The sequence below is a fragment of the Citrus sinensis genome, chromosome 8 (assembly GCF_022201045.2).
Source record: "Citrus sinensis cultivar Valencia sweet orange chromosome 8, DVS_A1.0, whole genome shotgun sequence".
Lineage (NCBI taxonomy): Eukaryota > Viridiplantae > Streptophyta > Magnoliopsida > Sapindales > Rutaceae > Citrus > Citrus sinensis.
The window spans coordinates 1,654,264-1,671,688 of record NC_068563.1 but is presented as its reverse complement, the minus strand read 5'-3'; the positions used below and the strand labels follow the sequence as shown (position 1 = coordinate 1,671,688).

Below are 17,425 nucleotides of genomic sequence, written 5' to 3'. Positions count from 1 at the left end.
AGGATAACTACTCATCTAATCATAGGATTAAATTTGAATTCAGTCCACTCAATCTAATCTAAGTGAGCTTGCCAAACATTATATACACACGCGCACATATACTTTGTATTATTGTATTGGTAATTTACTATATTAGACTTCAAGTTTTAATTTTTTTTAAAATTAGGTTTACTTAAATGAATAATAAACGAATTTTAAATGAATGAACCGTATTAAAATAGTTTATAACTTATTTATTAAATGAATTCTAAACAAATAAATAAGTTAATGTCCTCAAATACGAATTTGATTCGTTTATAGCAACATGATTTTCCAAAGCAAAGAGAATTATTATATTGTTCCATGAAAAAAAAGAAGCGTAAATTAGGCACAAGTGGAGCAAGCAAATGATATAGGATTTAGTTTTAGAGTGGGGATTTATTAAAACAAACAGCAATAGCAAAAACGACGGCAGTCCACCAAAATTGTGCCACCATAACATGCAATGTGATGCAAAGCATACAACTTACTTTCCCGAGCGCATAGCATAGCATGCTTTCTCATTCAAATCATTAAAAAAAACAAGTGTGAGTGAAGTGGTTCGATCTCGTAATGACACATCACAGGAGTTTAATTTAAATTTTCTTTTTTAAAGTTTGAGTGAAGGCATTTTTTTTTCTAAGGAGGGGAGTTAACGTCCCTCAAATATTTGAGAGAATTAAAATCTGAACGGTGTCATATCAGAGTTGATGTAAACTGATCTCAGTAACTATATGATTGTAAATATCATAAGCAATAATCTCCTAAAAAAAAATCATCAAAAGAAACAGGATAAAAATAAAAATTCAAGAGAGACACCAAATAATAACAGATCATTTCAATACTCAAGTTCATCAATCCTAAGAACTCCTCTGTAGGACTGACTATGATAGCCATTAAAAATAAACGGAGAAAACAGTATAGGAGGTCCATAAAATGAATGTGAAGCTACAAATTAATTGATTAGCAGACCATGATTCTGTAAGTGCTTTACTAGAAGGTTTTGAAGACAAATGACACAAAATCAGTAAATCTCTAGAAAATGCATGAAAGCAGACAATCTTAAATAGAAAAATTGAAGGTTTAAGGAAAATAAGTACTTCACTAAAAGGGATTCTGATACCATAATCTAAACAAACACAATTATAAACAAATTTTCTGGTTCTTCAAGGGACCAGGCCTCCGAGTTCAAACAATTTTACTGAAAATTCGTCAGGTGTTTTCTTCTTTCCAAAACAGCCTGTAGAATTGGAAACAAGCTATTGTCTTCAAAATTCAGCTCACGAAGACTGGGTAGTACAGCCGTGCGTTCTTCCATTTTCTTCTTTAAAAGACACATCAAACGCTGGATGTAAAAATAAACGAGATGTTGAAACAGACAACCGTCTGTAAGGTTGCAGGTTCTAATATACATGCTGACCCACAAAAAACTCTTGCTCCCAGTGCTTGGAATCATGGATCCATTTCATTTTAATTTTGTTGAAGATTGCGAATTGTTTTGCCTTTTGATTAGATTAGACGTATAATGGAATCGGATTACGGACCCCGAGAGGGTCCGGAAACAAGGGATACATACAAACGAACAGTCTTTTGTGAAAGCAAAAACAGTACTCTGCAAATCCTCACATTTTGTCCCTTGAGATACGAAAGGATACAATTTCAGCCATATCTTTTCTCTTTCTTTTTTGCCCCTCCTCTCCGTTCAGCAGTCTCTATTATTTGTATATGGCAATTTACAAACTGCACCCACATTGTTTAAATTTTTATTCGCAATTTCATGGGCTTATGAACTAAGGAAACTTCGAAACTCTTTCAGATAAAATGATATATACTATTGTCGCACCAATTATAAGCAAATAAGCTAAAGAGTCTGACTCAACTGCATGCATCACTTGTTGCCATGTTCATGGAGGATATCAAAGTAGATTGAAATAAGAATCATCATAAGATTTGACTTGACAAACAGAATTAGATCACACTAGGGTTCACAGATTACAATCAATCAATCTATGCTAAACTAAACTCTGTCAGCGACTAAATAGTGGTGGTTCAGTTACATTAGCATTGTAAAGCTGCACAATGCAAAGAAACAGTGACCGGTGACTTTTCTGGTTGTCACGGAGAAGTAACTTGTTTCCTGATCCTGCTTGAACGTCGAACAGGAGTTACAACCTCATCGTCTCCATGTCCCTTCAAAAACCAAAAAAGCAGCAACAAAACACATAAGAAGCAGTTTTCGAGTTGTTGAAATTGTAAGTACGTGATTCTAATCATGGCAAAGACACTTACATGCTTGCTGGGCAGCTTCTCATACGTAGTAAAGCTACCATAAGAGTAAGAACTCAAAGAGATATCTGATGAAGCAAGAGACTCTCTTCTATAGCTTCTTCGTGACTTCCTTTCTTGGCTTTGAGCTTCACTTGAGACTTTGAGTCCTTTGCCGTGTGATGAACTCTTGAAGCTGCTCATTTCTGATGGGCACGACTCTCCTAACATCATATCATCAGCCTCTGTCTGCCAGTTCCTAGAAGCTGGATTCCCCGGCAAAGTATGCTCCGCGGCAACTGAAATTGGACTGGAATCCAATTTCTTGGTCACCACAGATTGAACCACCGCAGGACTTGTTGCATTTGGAGTTGTGATTTTTGATTTCTTTGTATGGATGAAGAAAGCCGTCACTGCAAGCAGATTTAGCAGCACAAGAGAGGTAAACCCAAGTCCAACATCTATGTTACTCTGTGGCTTGATATCATGGTTAACATCAGAATGAACTGTTGTTTCTTCAGTCTGCTTGGCTTCTGAATTGGCATTTTCGATCACTTCAGCTGGTGGGGTTAAGCATACCTCTTCTGATTCTGGTTCAATGTGATCTTCTACAACTTCATCATTGTCGTCATGTGCTCCATCAATGTCTTGATGCACTTGCTCTTCTAATTCTGCACTATTATCTTCTTGTGGATCCTCTTCAATCTCAGCTACTGAATTGGCAGTTTTGACCACTTGAGCTGGTAAGCATACCTCTTTGGATTCTGGTTCAGTGCGATCTTCTACAACATCATCAATGTTATCACGTGCTCCATCAATGTCTTGATGCACTTGCTCTTCAAAATCTGCACCCTCATCTTCTTTTGGAATCTCTCCAACCTCCTCCTCATTGGCTTCAATCTCTCTATGACTCTCTTCCAATGGTTCAGCTTTGACATCTTTGTCCTTTACAGGTGCCAGCATATACTCTTGATACTTAATTTCAGCAACAGCATCCATGTAACCAAACTTCAGGTACCCATCAGCCATGTGATTCTGCTCCAGCAAAGAAGTCAGATTACCATATTGCAAAGGTCCCAGTTTATGCATTCCTCTCAATTCAAAAATGAGATTGCAAATGTAAGTGAAATAATTGCTAGCCCACAACCAAGATTTCCGTACCAGATCCTCAAAGTTCACTTGGGCAAATTCAGTGATTTCAGGTGGGAAATACAGGTTTGAGAGGGTTACATCTTTTAGCATAGATAGATCGGTAACTGTTGAATCAGTAACCGAAGTAGACAAACAAACAAACAACAGAGCTAAAAGAAGGGCCACAACAATTGTTCTTGTAAAGAACTTTGACTTGGGTTTGTGCGTACTAGTGGGGATTGGACTGGTCTCTTCCTCTTCTTCTAGTGATTCTTCTCCTTCTTTAACTGTTTCATCTGACGAATGCTCAGATTCTTTCTGTGAATCCTCAGACAGATTTTCACTAACTTCACTGTCTGACAAGTTTTCTGAAATAAGACTCTCCTCGAGCCGCTTACCATCAATGTCCCCAATCCTTGGGTTTGGCTTATAGTGGAGAAACTGAGGTCTGGGTGACAGGTAATTGGTTTTAGGATCATAAGGTGGCATCAAAGGATCTGCATCAAGTGGTGCCAACACAGGACTTGTTGTTGAACAAGAGGTTATAGGACTTGTCTTGAATGTTGGATCAAGATTAACACAATCCTTATCAGTAACATGCCCCCATGAAGAACCAGCATCATTCTTCAAATCTAAAGGCAGCTCAGAATCAAAACCTGAACCACTTTCCAAAACTTCATTGTGACCCATATCAGTGATTGTTAAGTCACGTGAAGCCTCAATCGTCGTCTCATCCAACCCCCTCTCTAGCTTTGGTAAATCATCTTCAATTAGCCTACTTATAGCATCAGAAAATGAAACGGTCTTCTTTTTAATAGAGGTGATCTCCGGCTTCACTATGTTGCCTTCCATTACTTGGCTTTTTGCTTCAGAGGATGAAGTCGGAGATCGAAGTGGCTCATTTCTCTCAACCAAGATTTTCTTTCTTGGTGATGTAGTGAACTTTGAAGCTGCAGAAATTGTAGGTGACATGAAATTCTTAGTACCCTTGGAAACAGAAGCTGGAGAGTGGACTCTTCCGGGTTTTAAACTTGAGATTTTGCTGTTCTCTTTGTCCTCGTAATCACGCATAGAGCTTGAATTTTCTCTGCCAAATGAGCTTCTTCTAGGAAAATCTGCATCACTTCAAACACAAGAATGAGTATAACTCAGAACCCATAAACCAAAAAGATGGTCTAGTGTGTTTGTTTGTCAAGAAAGCCAAGTATAACATAAAGAAAATAACTCTATATACAAACAGAAACTGGTGCTATTTGAGTTCTACATAAACGATCCGTATCTAGGTGTCTAAAAGGAAAAAAGATTCTTTCTTTACTCTCAAGTACAACTACATTATTAATTTAGACAAATTTCAATTATCCACGAAAATTTTCCCCGTACGCATTTTCCATTTTCACAAACTGAGGAAGTGTTAACAAATGAACATTGATTAAGCATTTCAGTTCATCCTTTAGAATCCACAAACAGAAACATAAAATAACAACATCCATTTTATTTCCCTTTTCAAAACGTGTAAAAGGAAAAGATTCTTTTTCTTTTTTAATCTGAGTGTCAATTTAGACAAATTTCACAATAAAGTATCTATCCTTACATACATTGTCGAGGAAAATTTTTACCAGTAACCATTTTCGATTAACACAAAACAGAACACACTTAACTACCCACAATCAACTCTTTTTCCAACGAGCATTGACTAAAGCATTTCAGTTCATTCTTTTTAGAACCCACAAACGTAAACATGTGATACATCCATTTTCTTTCTAATACCCACAATTTTCTTGGAACCAAACAAAAAAAGACATCTTTGACACCAAAAGCGCACACAATAAACAAGTAAAGGTGAAAATATTGGAAACTGAACCTGAAGGGCTGTTAGCAGGCGTGTTAGGATTAAACCCGCCTCTCGAATTAGCTAAAATCGATGATGGCTTCGGAAACGGATTCCCACTAAAGCTCCTTCTCATGGGATCTTTACTTTCTGAGTTTCTCGGGCTAGGGTTTGGTTTCATTGATGATATTGATGAACAAGAAGAAGAAAGCTTGTTTGTTGTGGCCATGAAAATTTTGATTTTTTCAGAGATTTCAAGTTTTCTGGGTTGGTGATTTTGTCAAAATATGGAAAGAAAATGAAAGCTTTGAACCAAAATACAATCTTCAGAGATCTTGATGAGAATGAAGAGAGAGAAAGGAATTGGTAACGGCTAGTTTTCTTAGTTGGGAAGATTTAAAATGGTAGGCTTTCGACCGTTGGAACTAAAATAGATGAAAACTCAAGAGGTTTGGAGCCGTTGGATAATGTCCTCGTTTGGAAGGTTCGGATTTGATGAAAGAGTATATAGCCGTTGGTGATCTATTTGTATTAGATTAGGAATTTAATAATAGGATAAGATTATTTGTAATCTAAAAAGGGTTAATTTTGTCCTGCCCCCAAATGTTTCAATATTTTTCGCCACATACCCATATGTTTCGAAAATACTCACTCCACGTCCAATTCCGTTATTTTGACCGTTTATTCTAACGGTCAAAGGGTAAATTTAGAAATTTATATCCTAAATATTATTTGATGATGATAAATTAAATTTATTTGATAATTTAATTGATGTAATTATTATTAATTACCTTTAAATAAAAATTTTTACTGTAAACATTAATTATTAAATTAACATTTTATCTCATTTTGTTTTTCTCTAATTCAAGATAAGGGGTATTTCGGACATTTACTTAAATTTCAAATAGCTTCGTTAAACATAACGGTCAAATTAACGGAATTGGGTATGGAGTGAGTATTTTCGAAATATATGGGTACATGGCGAAAAATGTTGAAACATTTGGGGGCAGAACAAAATTAACCCATCTAAAAATTATTTTGAAAATTTTATTTTAATAAATTATTTTATTGTAAAAGTATTTATCATATAAATTAAATTATTTTTTCATTCACGTGAGAGAATAAAACGTTAAGGATGTGTTTGGTAATATTTTTCACTCAATATTTTTTTACTTTTCAAGAACAAAAATTAAAAAAATATGTTTGATAGACAATTTTGTAACAGTAAATTGAAAACAAAGAAAATAAATTCTCATTCTCTATTATTTGTGAAGAAAAGTTGGAGAATGTCAATTCGGAGTTCTCCAACTTTAAGAGAACAATGAAAAAATGTAAGAAAAAAAAAAGGAGATGTGTTAGTGACTTATGTTCCTAGGACCCACATATAAATCTCATTTAATTTTCTTTCTTTCTTTCTTTATTAAAATCTTATCCCTCTCACCCCGCAAGCTCCCTAATAAAATATTTTCATACATAAAAATAATTTACACAATTTGTGTTCAACTTTTAATTATTAAATTATAAAATAATATATAATTATAACCGTAAATTTATTTTATTTGATCAAAAGTAAAGACTAAATTAATGTAACTAAAAATTAGTTTGGAAGTAGTATGGTGTGATTTACTTATGTCATGTATAATGATTTTTTAATATATTTTTTTCCTTTCTCTTTAATGTTTTAACTAATGGCCATTGTTACAAACATGCAAATAATTAGGTATATGTGAATACAAAAATAATCTTTCATTTATTTTTTTATAGTATTTTTTGGAATGTAAATTTGAAATGCCCAGTTGTGGGCGGGTTCATTTACATTTTATTTTATTTAAATTAATAATAAAAAATAAAAGACTAATAAAAGAAATTGAATAATATATAGTTCAAAGATGTGTTTTATAAAATATTATGCCAAACAGATTTTCATTATTTTTCATTCTTTCCAAAAAACAACTAAACACATTTTTATTATTTTTCATTTTCATCTATTATTTGAAAATAAGCTGCTAAATACGTTTTCAATTTAAAAAATATCACATCAAAACACATATTTTTTTCTTTCATAGAACAAATATAAAAAAAAAACACTAATTAAAAAACAACAGCACACTAAACTTCATATAGCACTCTTAAAAGATTTTATCATTAAATCAACTAACATTTATATTTGGGGAATGAAACTGGGTGATCAAGATAAGGTATTTGCTCATACATAATTGTACTCTCCTTAAGTAAAAAGTGAGCAAATAGTTGATAGGCTACCAGGATGTTAGCACATCACCTCGACCAATAGATTATATGGTTATCTCGAGCAACATGTTATTTGGTTACCTCGAGCACATCATCTCGACTAAGAGATTATTTGGTCACCTTGAGCATATCACCTCGATAAGGAAATTAATTAGTGATCTCGAGCAAATCATCTCGACCGGAATATTACCAGGAAACATGACTCATCAAAACAAATCTCACTTATTTTCTCTTAATTATTAGGGACCATACTCTTAGTGGGCTGAAAATTAGTAATTTTCTTAAGAATTTTAGGGGAGATGATAAAAACTACTATAATTTCCTATAAATACCCTTGGAAAGGGAGGGAAAAGGGGGATTCTTTATGCTCTCTCGGCAATTGAACCCATTGGATCTCTCTCTCTCTCTCTCTCTCTCTCTACCACTGGTAAATTTACTTTTCTCTCATGATTTCTTTTTTCTTTAAGATTGATTATTTTCTATTTTTTCCCCATAAATTTATTTAAAACTTTTTGTTTATAGCGTTCATAATTAAACCACGTGAATTGTGATATGAGTTTTTCCAAGGAGACCCAAATCGTTGACTTGAGCGTTGGAGAGTTTTCGCCGAAAAAACTTATGGCACCCCTGATTGTTTTTTGTGGTCGTAGGCTCACAGGTCATCTACTCATGAATCATCCGCTCATAGAACATCTGTTCATGGTACTTACTAATCAGCAGCTCATAGATTATCGGCTCATGTTCAGAGGATTTTCTTGAAAATTAACAAGCCGCTTTTCCACCAAATAAATTTAATGCTGATGCAGGGGTGTGGTTTTGAGTCAACAACCGACTCGACCAGATTTCTGCATCAACAATTCACAAGATCTAAAGCTTATGAACCAAAACAACCATGAGAAAATAAAATGATTGGGGTGGCTCGATCGTAGAGAGCTATTTGCAAAAATTGAAAAGTATAGATGCCTAAGTTTAAAATTATGAAGTTAATTTTAATATTAGATTTATGTTTAGGCATATCGATGAAAATATCCAAAATTTACTGTTAAAAAAATATTAATAAATTGCATATTTTCCAACGTGTAAATAACGAGAGCCTTGCGATACACACGACAAAACAGAATCAGTAATTGCAACCCCAAAAAAAAAAAGAAAAAGGATGGAGAACAAGAACCCGAGTACCCAACTCATCTCTAACTAAAGTCTTAAACCCTGTTACAGTAAGTAAGCGAAGCGGCGATGTCTCTTCTTATCAAATCTCTCCCTTTCATCTCTTTTCGCTCCAGCAGAACTCTATCTTCCTTATTTCTTATTAAACCCACAACAATTAAAACACTTTCAAAAAACACCAACAACACCAACATCAATAACGCAGCTTCTGTTGCTGCTTTCTCTGTCTCTGCTTCTGCGGAAACTGCAAACGCCGCCGTCACCACAGCCTCCTCAAACCCACCACTTCCGCCTCTCAAGGGATCACTCAATTGGGTTTCTCGCACCCGCCTTTGCGGCGAATTGACCCCAGATGACGTCGGCAAACGGGTCACTCTCTGTGGGTGGGTCGCCCTACACCGTGTGCACGGTGGCCTCACTTTTCTCAATCTCAGAGACCACACTGGCATTGTCCAGGTACTTTACTCGATTTAAAAATTTGTTTCTTTTAGTGGTTTTTGTTTTGAAAATTAAAAAACTTGTTTGTGTTGTAAAATTTGTTAAGGTTACCACACTGCCGGAAGATTTTCCTGAAGCTCATTCCACTGCGAATAATTTGAGGCTGGAGTATGTGGTTTCTGTGGAGGGTGTTGTTCGGTCTAGGCCAAGTGAGGCTGTTAATGAGAATATGAAAACTGGCTTCATTGAGGTATGTTATTGAGTTTTGTTAGGCCGCATTGCAATGTTGCATCACATGCTCAAGTTGTTGGGTTATGAAGAAAAAAAAGACATTTCTGTATTTTGCTTTGATTCTTGTATGTCCAGCTACTCTGCAATCCTGTTTAAGGGCAGTGTCATATTTCTTTTCCATCTCAACCATTCAGTTTTCCTATGTAGTTACTTTTTTGAAATATGTTGATAACATAATATATGTCAGGTTGCTGTGGAGCATGTTCAAGTATTGAATGCCGTGAGGTCCAAGTTGCCCTTCCTAGTTACTACTGCAGATGATGCTAAGGATTTTGTTAAAGAAGAGATCCGTTTGAGGTAATTGGTTTGTTAGATATTTCTAATTCATGTCACCAAGTCATATTATTATTGCTTCCAAGGAATTGATTAGTAAATTTCATTACCTTTACTGGTTGACTTTATACAAATGCATGTAATAGATACCGTTGCCTTGATTTACGCCGGCAGCAAATGAATCATAACATATTGTTGCGACATAAGGTAGTGAAACTCATTCGGAGATATCTAGAAGATGTACATGGTTTTGTAGAGGTATTATCCACTGAAGATTTTATATATTGTTGTCTTCTTTCAATCTGCATCATGCTATTAATATTCATTCTCTGTTTTGATCCTGACCTTTTCATGGTTTTAAGGTAGATTGAGACTCCAGTACTCTCTAGGTCTACTCCAGAAGGTGCCCGGGATTATTTGGTACCCTCAAGAGTTCAGGTACTTCAGATTTCTCTAGGTGTCGTTCTCTTTATTGCTTCTGAAACAGCTCTATGCAACTATACTGAAATTAAAAGATATTACATCCTGACTAGCTGGGATGGACAGAAAGACGCTCTATCTTGTTGAGAAATATCCATTGAATGAGTTTATGTTATTCAAGCAGCATTAACCTTACCGCATTGGTGATAATGGAAAGATTAAAACCAAAATTTCTATTTTAGTCTCAAATTTGAAGTAGAATTACTCTAATTACCTTTTTGTTTTGCATGGGAGTTACTTATGGTTGAACTTTGTACTTATTATTCAGAAAGATGCAGAAAGTTGATACTTTAGTGAAATTACAAGTGCTGTCTACATATGTCCATTACTCAGTTGTATGCGGACTGTCATTGTTGTTTTGTAAGATTTATATGCAAGTATTCAACAAAGAGCAGGTTCTCAGAAAATTTTTATTATTCTGAGGTCTATGCACTTGAATCATGAAATTCACTGAAATTACTATTTGGAAAACTGTTCATATTTTATGGTTCGTTGTGGAACAAACCTATGACAATAGCTAAATAATATATCATCCTTTATCTTTATGGCTACTGTTGCTTGTATACTTTGTTCATGGATCGCAGAGCTAATTTATTCTAATGTGTGTTTTGAAGCCAGGAACATTCTATGCTTTGCCCCAAAGTCCACAGCTCTTTAAGCAGATGCTAATGGTTTCGGGTTTTGATAAATATTATCAAATAGCGAGGTAGTTATTTTGCTTACTGGTTGTTTGATTATATTATAGTGATAGTTGCATATGGCAACTGGACTCATATGGACTCATATAAAGAGAAGAAGTCGACTCCTTTATAATTGATCCTTTCATGATGTATAAGTCCAAAGTGGTTACATGAGCTTCATAATAGCGACATCTCTTTTTTCTTTTTTCTTTTTTCACCCATTTTCATTGCAGATGTTTCAGGGATGAAGATTTAAGAGCAGATAGACAACCTGAGTTCACTCAGCTTGATATGGAACTGGCTTTCACTCCTTTGGATGACATGCTGAGGCTCAATGAAGATTTGATTAGAAAGGTTAGCTTTCTCTTGACTTGGATTCAAAACCAGACTTAGACTCAAAACCAGAACTAGTAGTGTCAAGTTGACCTTCAAACTTGTTTGGTGGTTTTTTCTGTACTCTAGGCAATAAGTTATACAGTAAGAAGATTTTAAAGATTATACATTTATTTACTTTTTGGAGAATTTTGATTTCATTTTTTTTTCCTTCTGTAAGTGAAAGGCTATGATGAATACATTTTAATAAGACATTACAAGGGTTGATTAGAAATTTTTGTTTGTTGCAGATATTTCTGGAGATTAAAGATGTCCAGCTCCCAAACCCTTTCCCAAGACTAACATATGCTGAAGCAATGAGTCGATATGGTTCAGACAGGCCAGATACTAGATTCAGTCTTCAGTTGAATGATGTAATCATCTACCTTCACTTATGAATTATGAGGGAATTTTAATTTTTTCAGGTTTCTAGCTATAATTTTCCTTTTGCATGGGTGTTAGTGAAGGAGTTTTTTCATTGGCATGCAGGTATCTGATATTTTCTTAGAGTCTCCCTTCAGGGTTTTCTCAGATTCCTTGAAAAGTGGGGGAATTATCAAAGTATTATGTGTACCTTCTGGTGCTAAAACTTATTCAAACACGGCTCTTAAAAAAGGTGATATATATAATGAAGCAATAAAATCTGGAGCAAAGGGTTTGCCTTTCCTGAAGGTCTTGGATGCTGGTAAAAAGAAAGTCACTTTTCTCCTCTCTCTCTGTCTCCCTTTATCAAGGCGAAGCTGTTATGGTTTCATTGTATAATGACATGTGTTTTAAATTTCCGACAGGAGGTGTCGAGGGAATTCCAGCATTAGTGTCAAGTTTGGGTCCAAGCAATAAAGAGCAGTTGCTGATAAGATGCTCTGCAGGTCCGAGTGATCTAATTTTGTTTGCCGTGGGTCATCCTGCATCAGTTAATAAAACTCTAGACCGGCTTAGAACGTTTGTGGCCCATGAGTTGGGCTTAATTGATAATGTAAGTTCTGACCAGCCGTCAAATGTATATGGTTATTGGTCTGCTGGTATGGCTGACATTTTTATATTCTTTTTTCTCCACGGCATTCAGTCCAAGCATTCAATTCTGTGGATTACTGACTTTCCAATGTTCGAATGGAATGATTCAGAGCAAAGGCTTGAGGTTTGTCTCTTATCCTTTACTGTGATTTCCACATTACTGCATTTATATACTTGTTTGATTTTCGTTTGCCACATTCTTTACATGCCATTTTTAAAAGAAACATTACTCTGATTTTGTCCAATGTGCTACATAGAATTATTGTTTGGGGTTTGTCCTCGCCTATTTTGCCTTGTCCTGTTTCTGGACATTTTAATAACAATTCTACGTTGTCATTAGTAAATGTATTGGTATATGCTGTATGGATAAAATTGAGTAGTGAAAATGCTATAGTTTGACATGGATTTGTTATTCCTCTGCAGGCCCTGCATCATCCATTTACTGCACCAAACCCAGAAGACATGGATGATCTTTCGTCTGCTCGTGCCCTTGCTTATGACATGGTTTACAATGGAGTTGAGGTAACTCATTTTATCGTGACATCTGCAAAATTTGAAGCTTTTTTTTACAATAACTTCAAGACAATTAAATGTGGTATTGCCTATTTGTGTGGTGTCAGATTGGTGGAGGAAGTTTGAGAATTTATAAACGTGAGGTCCAACAAAAAGTTTTGGAAATTGTTGGCATCTCTCCTGAACAGGTCAGAAGACTCTTAAACTAAGCTGATGTTTACTTTGGTTGGGCTGATGCTCTATACTTATTCTGGTTGCCGCGATTGCGTATTTCTTGTGTTACTGGAAGTTCAGAGAGTCTAGATCATATAACTCTAGGAAGTTAAATGTCCACTAGTGAACTCCAGGGGTCCTGTGAGTTGTGGTTTTGACTATATAATGATGCATTGTGCGACAATTCATACCCTTGTTTAGAGGCAGCCTACTAGAGGGAAATTATCATCAGGATAAAGAGTGATTTTTATATATGCTGTGAGAATAGGTTCTGCTCATATATCGTGTGGTTGCTTGATTGGGACCCCAACATGGGACTGCAGAACTGATATGCTTTCTCTTTCAGTTTGTGGTTTGATTATTTGTGTTAAGTTCATTCAAAACTTCAGTTCATCTTTGCTGAGGTGGTGGCAATACCTGCTTTGAGTTCCGGTGACTTCAATTGCCAACCTCAGACTTGAACCCTCATGTGAAGGATTTGAGACCTAATGGTTTCAAGGCCTGGCATCTACTCTGGTTATAGAACATTGTTCCTTTTTTTCACAACATATTTGCATCTTTCAAGCACAAGGGTAATGCTATTTTTGTCAACAGGCTGAAGCAAAGTTTGGCTACCTACTGGAGGCTTTGGAAATGGGTGCTCCTCCTCATGGTAAGAAATGTATACCTGCTTGCGTTAATAGTGAATCACTTGCATGCTAAATTGATCCGAAAAAATGTTGATTCAGTATGTGGTCTGCTGATATCTAAACATTGTCGGGGTCAACTAGTCAGCCTGAAAATAAATTGTTGAACATTCATTTGAATATGTTTCACCAGTTGGTATGTTGCACACGCAGGGGGGATCGCGTTTGGGTTGGATAGGCTGGTTATGTTGTTGGCAGGCACCAATTCCATCAGGGATGTTATTGCTTTCCCAAAGACAACAACCGCTCAGTGTGTCCTCACAAGGTCTCCATCAGAGGTGGATCCCCAGCAGCTACAAGACCTATCACTACAGACCAAATAGTTTCATGTCAGTGGTATGCCAAACATCGACTTTAGCTGGACCAGTGTTCACTGTCCTGAATATGTTTGAGATAATTGAGCTGTTTTTGCATGCACTAGGTTCTACTTTTAGGTGAGGGTATTAATAGTATGTTTGTGAGCAAAAACAGGCCGTGTATGTTAGTGTTCTATATTTGTTTACCCTTAGTAATTAAATTATAATTCATAAGTGAACGTTGTGCCCATGTAACCTGCATTGGCCATTATGAATGCACCTCATTGAATTGAAAACTTTTATCTTGGTCTAGGTCATTGAATTTGTTAAAATTTGAGAGTGCTTGTAAATTATATAAGGAATATTATTATTTTACCACCCTTTTTTTCGGACGCATCATTTTAGTTTTTTTTTTTACAATAATTTTTTTTTTCATTTAACGTTGTAATTTTATTATTTTACCAACATATCATTTTATAATGACAGAATTTATAATAAAAGTTTATTTTGCCTTTATAATGTGTAAATATAGTTTAATCCTTGAAATTAAAAGAACCATTATGAATTATACATAAAAAGATAATGTTTTTATCAATTGAATTGTCAATATTACAATACTTTTGGCTTAACATATTGACATTATTGAAATACCCTTGAGACATCAATAATTTGTGGATGGTTTGGTAGTAAAATGCTTAAAACTAAAACATTAAGTGCGAAAAAAACATTTGTCAAAAAATTTTGGTGGAAAACGTAAAATGTTGGAAAAAGTTAGGTGATAAAATGATAATATTCTATTATATAATAATGTGAGTAGATAAATTACATCCTAAAATTTCATTTCAAATAATGAGACATTTAATAAGTGGATGGTGTGATAATAAAATTAATGCGCTAAGAATTTAAGAGAATTACCATGTACACATAGCATGCCACAACATTTGAAAATTGCCACGGTAAGCAAGAATAAATACAAATATTTTTTTTATTGTAATAAGAACTTAATTAAATTTCAACAATTATGTTAACTACCTTCCGTAGATTAAAAGGTTTGACGTAAATGTTCACAAGTTGAAGAGAGTAGGAAATGAAGAACCCAGACTTGCTAAAGTGAGTGCTCCTTAAGTATTAGTTAGACAAAAAATTAAATTTTCACTCATTAAGTTTTTAACATTTTATCATCTTTTCAGTTTGACAAAAGTCATTACGAAATGTTGCAAAATGTCATCTCATAATATATGTGGAATAAAAGGCACACATATAATATGTTTGAAACAAAAAATGCTGATATATATCAATCAATGGGCTAGTTACGAACTTACGGTGATTCCAATCATGAAAGTGGAGAGTGCATAAGACCATGAGAGACATAATAATTTGTCCTTTATTTTATGGAAGAACTTGTCAAAAAAAATTGTATCTTAATCGAAAAGAGAACCCAAAGAATTGAGTGAGTTAGAGAAGCGTTTTCATTTACTCACACTTTAGTGAGTATAAATGTGGTACTAAATTTTGTGTAACAGGATAAGACAAATACATCATGAACAATGAAGGTAGATTTGAGAATGCAACCTTTCTACCATCTCCATTATAGCGTCCACTAAAGTAGGTATGAAGACCAAATGAGAGTGAAGTCCACTTTCTTGAGGAAAACTCATGTTAGTGGTCAATTTAGAATTAATTTTTTTTTTATAGTATTCGCACACTACTCAAATTGACTAATTAAAACTTGGAGTTCAACTGAATATATTCGGTAACCATCTTGCATAATTCTAATACTATTACTGATTTTGACATGGCTAGAATTGGCGTATGTATGATTATAGGCAAACCCATATATGTCTTATCAATTTTCTTTTAGTGACATTTTGAAATTTGTTATGGATTGTTATTTAGACATTATTTCAATGTTACTTTCATCTTCAAATTCTGGTTTAGATGTTACTCAGTCAGGGGAATGAGAATGGAAGCAGGTAGACAATTGTTACTTAAAATATAATCTTTTTGAAGTGTGTGATGTGCGTACATCGCATGCTTAGAAACTTAGTTATAACAATACGTGAAAGCCGCTCTCTGTCGAAACAATGTATGGCGTAATTTTTACACATAGGAGTCTCTTATTTGCGGATTTGTCGATGCGCAGAAGATTATATTAAACCATATATCCATTAATAAATTTATATATCTTCTACTATATTTACCATTGAGAGTTATTGCTCTTTGTTGGAAATATTGTTGAAGCTTTCAAGATTTTTAAAAAATGTCCTCAAGAAGTAGTGTCTTATAAGATTCTTATCAGTGGCCTTGAAAATAATGGATTCACCCATCAAGCATTGGACATAATCTCTGAAACACCCCCCAAGAAAAGATAAGCAAGTGAATATGTTTCACCAGTTGGTATGTTGCACACGCAGGGGGGATCGCGTTTGGGTTGGATAGGCTGGTTATGTTGTTGGCAGGCACCAATTCCATCAGGGATGTTATTGCTTTCCCAAAGACAACAACCGCTCAGTGTGTCCTCACAAGGTCTCCATCAGAGGTGGATCCCCAGCAGCTACAAGACCTATCACTACAGACCAAATAGTTTCATGTCAGTGGTATGCCAAACATCGACTTTAGCTGGACCAGTGTTCACTGTCCTGAATATGTTTGAGATAATTGAGCTGTTTTTGCATGCACTAGGTTCTACTTTTAGGTGAGGGTATTAATAGCATGTTTGTGAGCAAAAACAGGCCGTGTATGTTAGTGTTCTATATTTGTTTACCCTTAGTAATTAAATTATAATTCATAAGTGAACGTTGTGCCCATGTAACCTGCATTGGCCATTATGAATGCACCTCATTGAATTGAAAACTTTTATCTTGGTCTAGGTCATTGAATTTGTTAAAATTTGAGAGTGCTTGTAAATTATATAAGGAATATTATTATTTTACCACCCTTTTTTTCGGACGCATCATTTTAGTTTTTTTTTTTACAATAATTTTTTTTTTCATTTAACGTTGTAATTTTATTATTTTACCAACATATCATTTTATAATGACAGAATTTATAATAAAAGTTTATTTTGCCTTTATAATGTGTAAATATAGTTTAATCCTTGAAATTAAAAGAACCATTATGAATTATACATAAAAAGATAATGTTTTTATCAATTGAATTGTCAATATTACAATACTTTTGGCTTAACATATTGACATTATTGAAATACCCTTGAGACATCAATAATTTGTGGATGGTTTGGTAGTAAAATGCTTAAAACTAAAACATTAAGTGCGAAAAAAACATTTGTCAAAAAATTTTGGTGGAAAACGTAAAATGTTGGAAAAAGTTAGGTGATAAAATGATAATATTCTATTATATAATAATGCGAGTAGATAAATTACATCCTAAAATTTCATTTCAAATAATGAGACATTTAATAAGTGGATGGTGTGATAATAAAATTAATGCGCTAAGAATTTAAGAGAATTACCATGTACACATAGCATGCCACAACATTTGAAAATTGCC

The 17,425-nt window shown here is 34.6% G+C and overlaps 2 protein-coding genes across 3 annotated transcripts; one reads left to right on the top strand and one right to left on the bottom strand.

The window, feature by feature from the left end:
• Nucleotides 1-1,835: 1,835 nt before the first annotated feature.
• On the bottom strand, nt 1,836-5,633 carry LOC102623199 (uncharacterized). Its single transcript, XM_015532828.3, has 3 exons — nt 5,276-5,633; nt 2,308-4,529; nt 1,836-2,208 (listed from the first exon to the last, which is right to left on the bottom strand). Exons 1-3 carry the CDS (start codon nt 5,469-5,471, stop codon nt 2,134-2,136), a joined length of 2,493 nt encoding a protein of 830 aa, XP_015388314.3. The 5' UTR covers nt 5,472-5,633; the 3' UTR covers nt 1,836-2,133.
• A 2,984-nt stretch (nt 5,634-8,617) lies between these two features.
• Nucleotides 8,618-16,850, top strand: LOC102618078 (aspartate--tRNA ligase, chloroplastic/mitochondrial). 2 transcript variants are annotated; one of them, XM_006486805.4, is made up of 15 exons: nt 8,618-9,115; nt 9,204-9,347; nt 9,576-9,685; nt 9,808-9,919; nt 10,028-10,099; nt 10,756-10,847; nt 11,055-11,175; nt 11,445-11,567; nt 11,683-11,878; nt 11,982-12,169; nt 12,260-12,331; nt 12,631-12,729; nt 12,828-12,908; nt 13,528-13,585; nt 16,330-16,850. In XM_006486805.4, exons 1-15 carry the CDS (start codon nt 8,729-8,731, stop codon nt 16,497-16,499), a joined length of 2,025 nt encoding a protein of 674 aa, XP_006486868.2. In that variant the 5' UTR covers nt 8,618-8,728; the 3' UTR covers nt 16,500-16,850. The 2 variants fall into 2 exon arrangements, with proteins under 2 accessions (XP_006486868.2, XP_052287640.1); XM_052431680.1 differs by lacking the exon at nt 16,330-16,850 and adding an exon at nt 13,773-14,217 and having other exon boundaries at nt 8,619-9,115.
• The last annotated feature ends 575 nt before the right edge of the window (nt 16,851-17,425 follow it).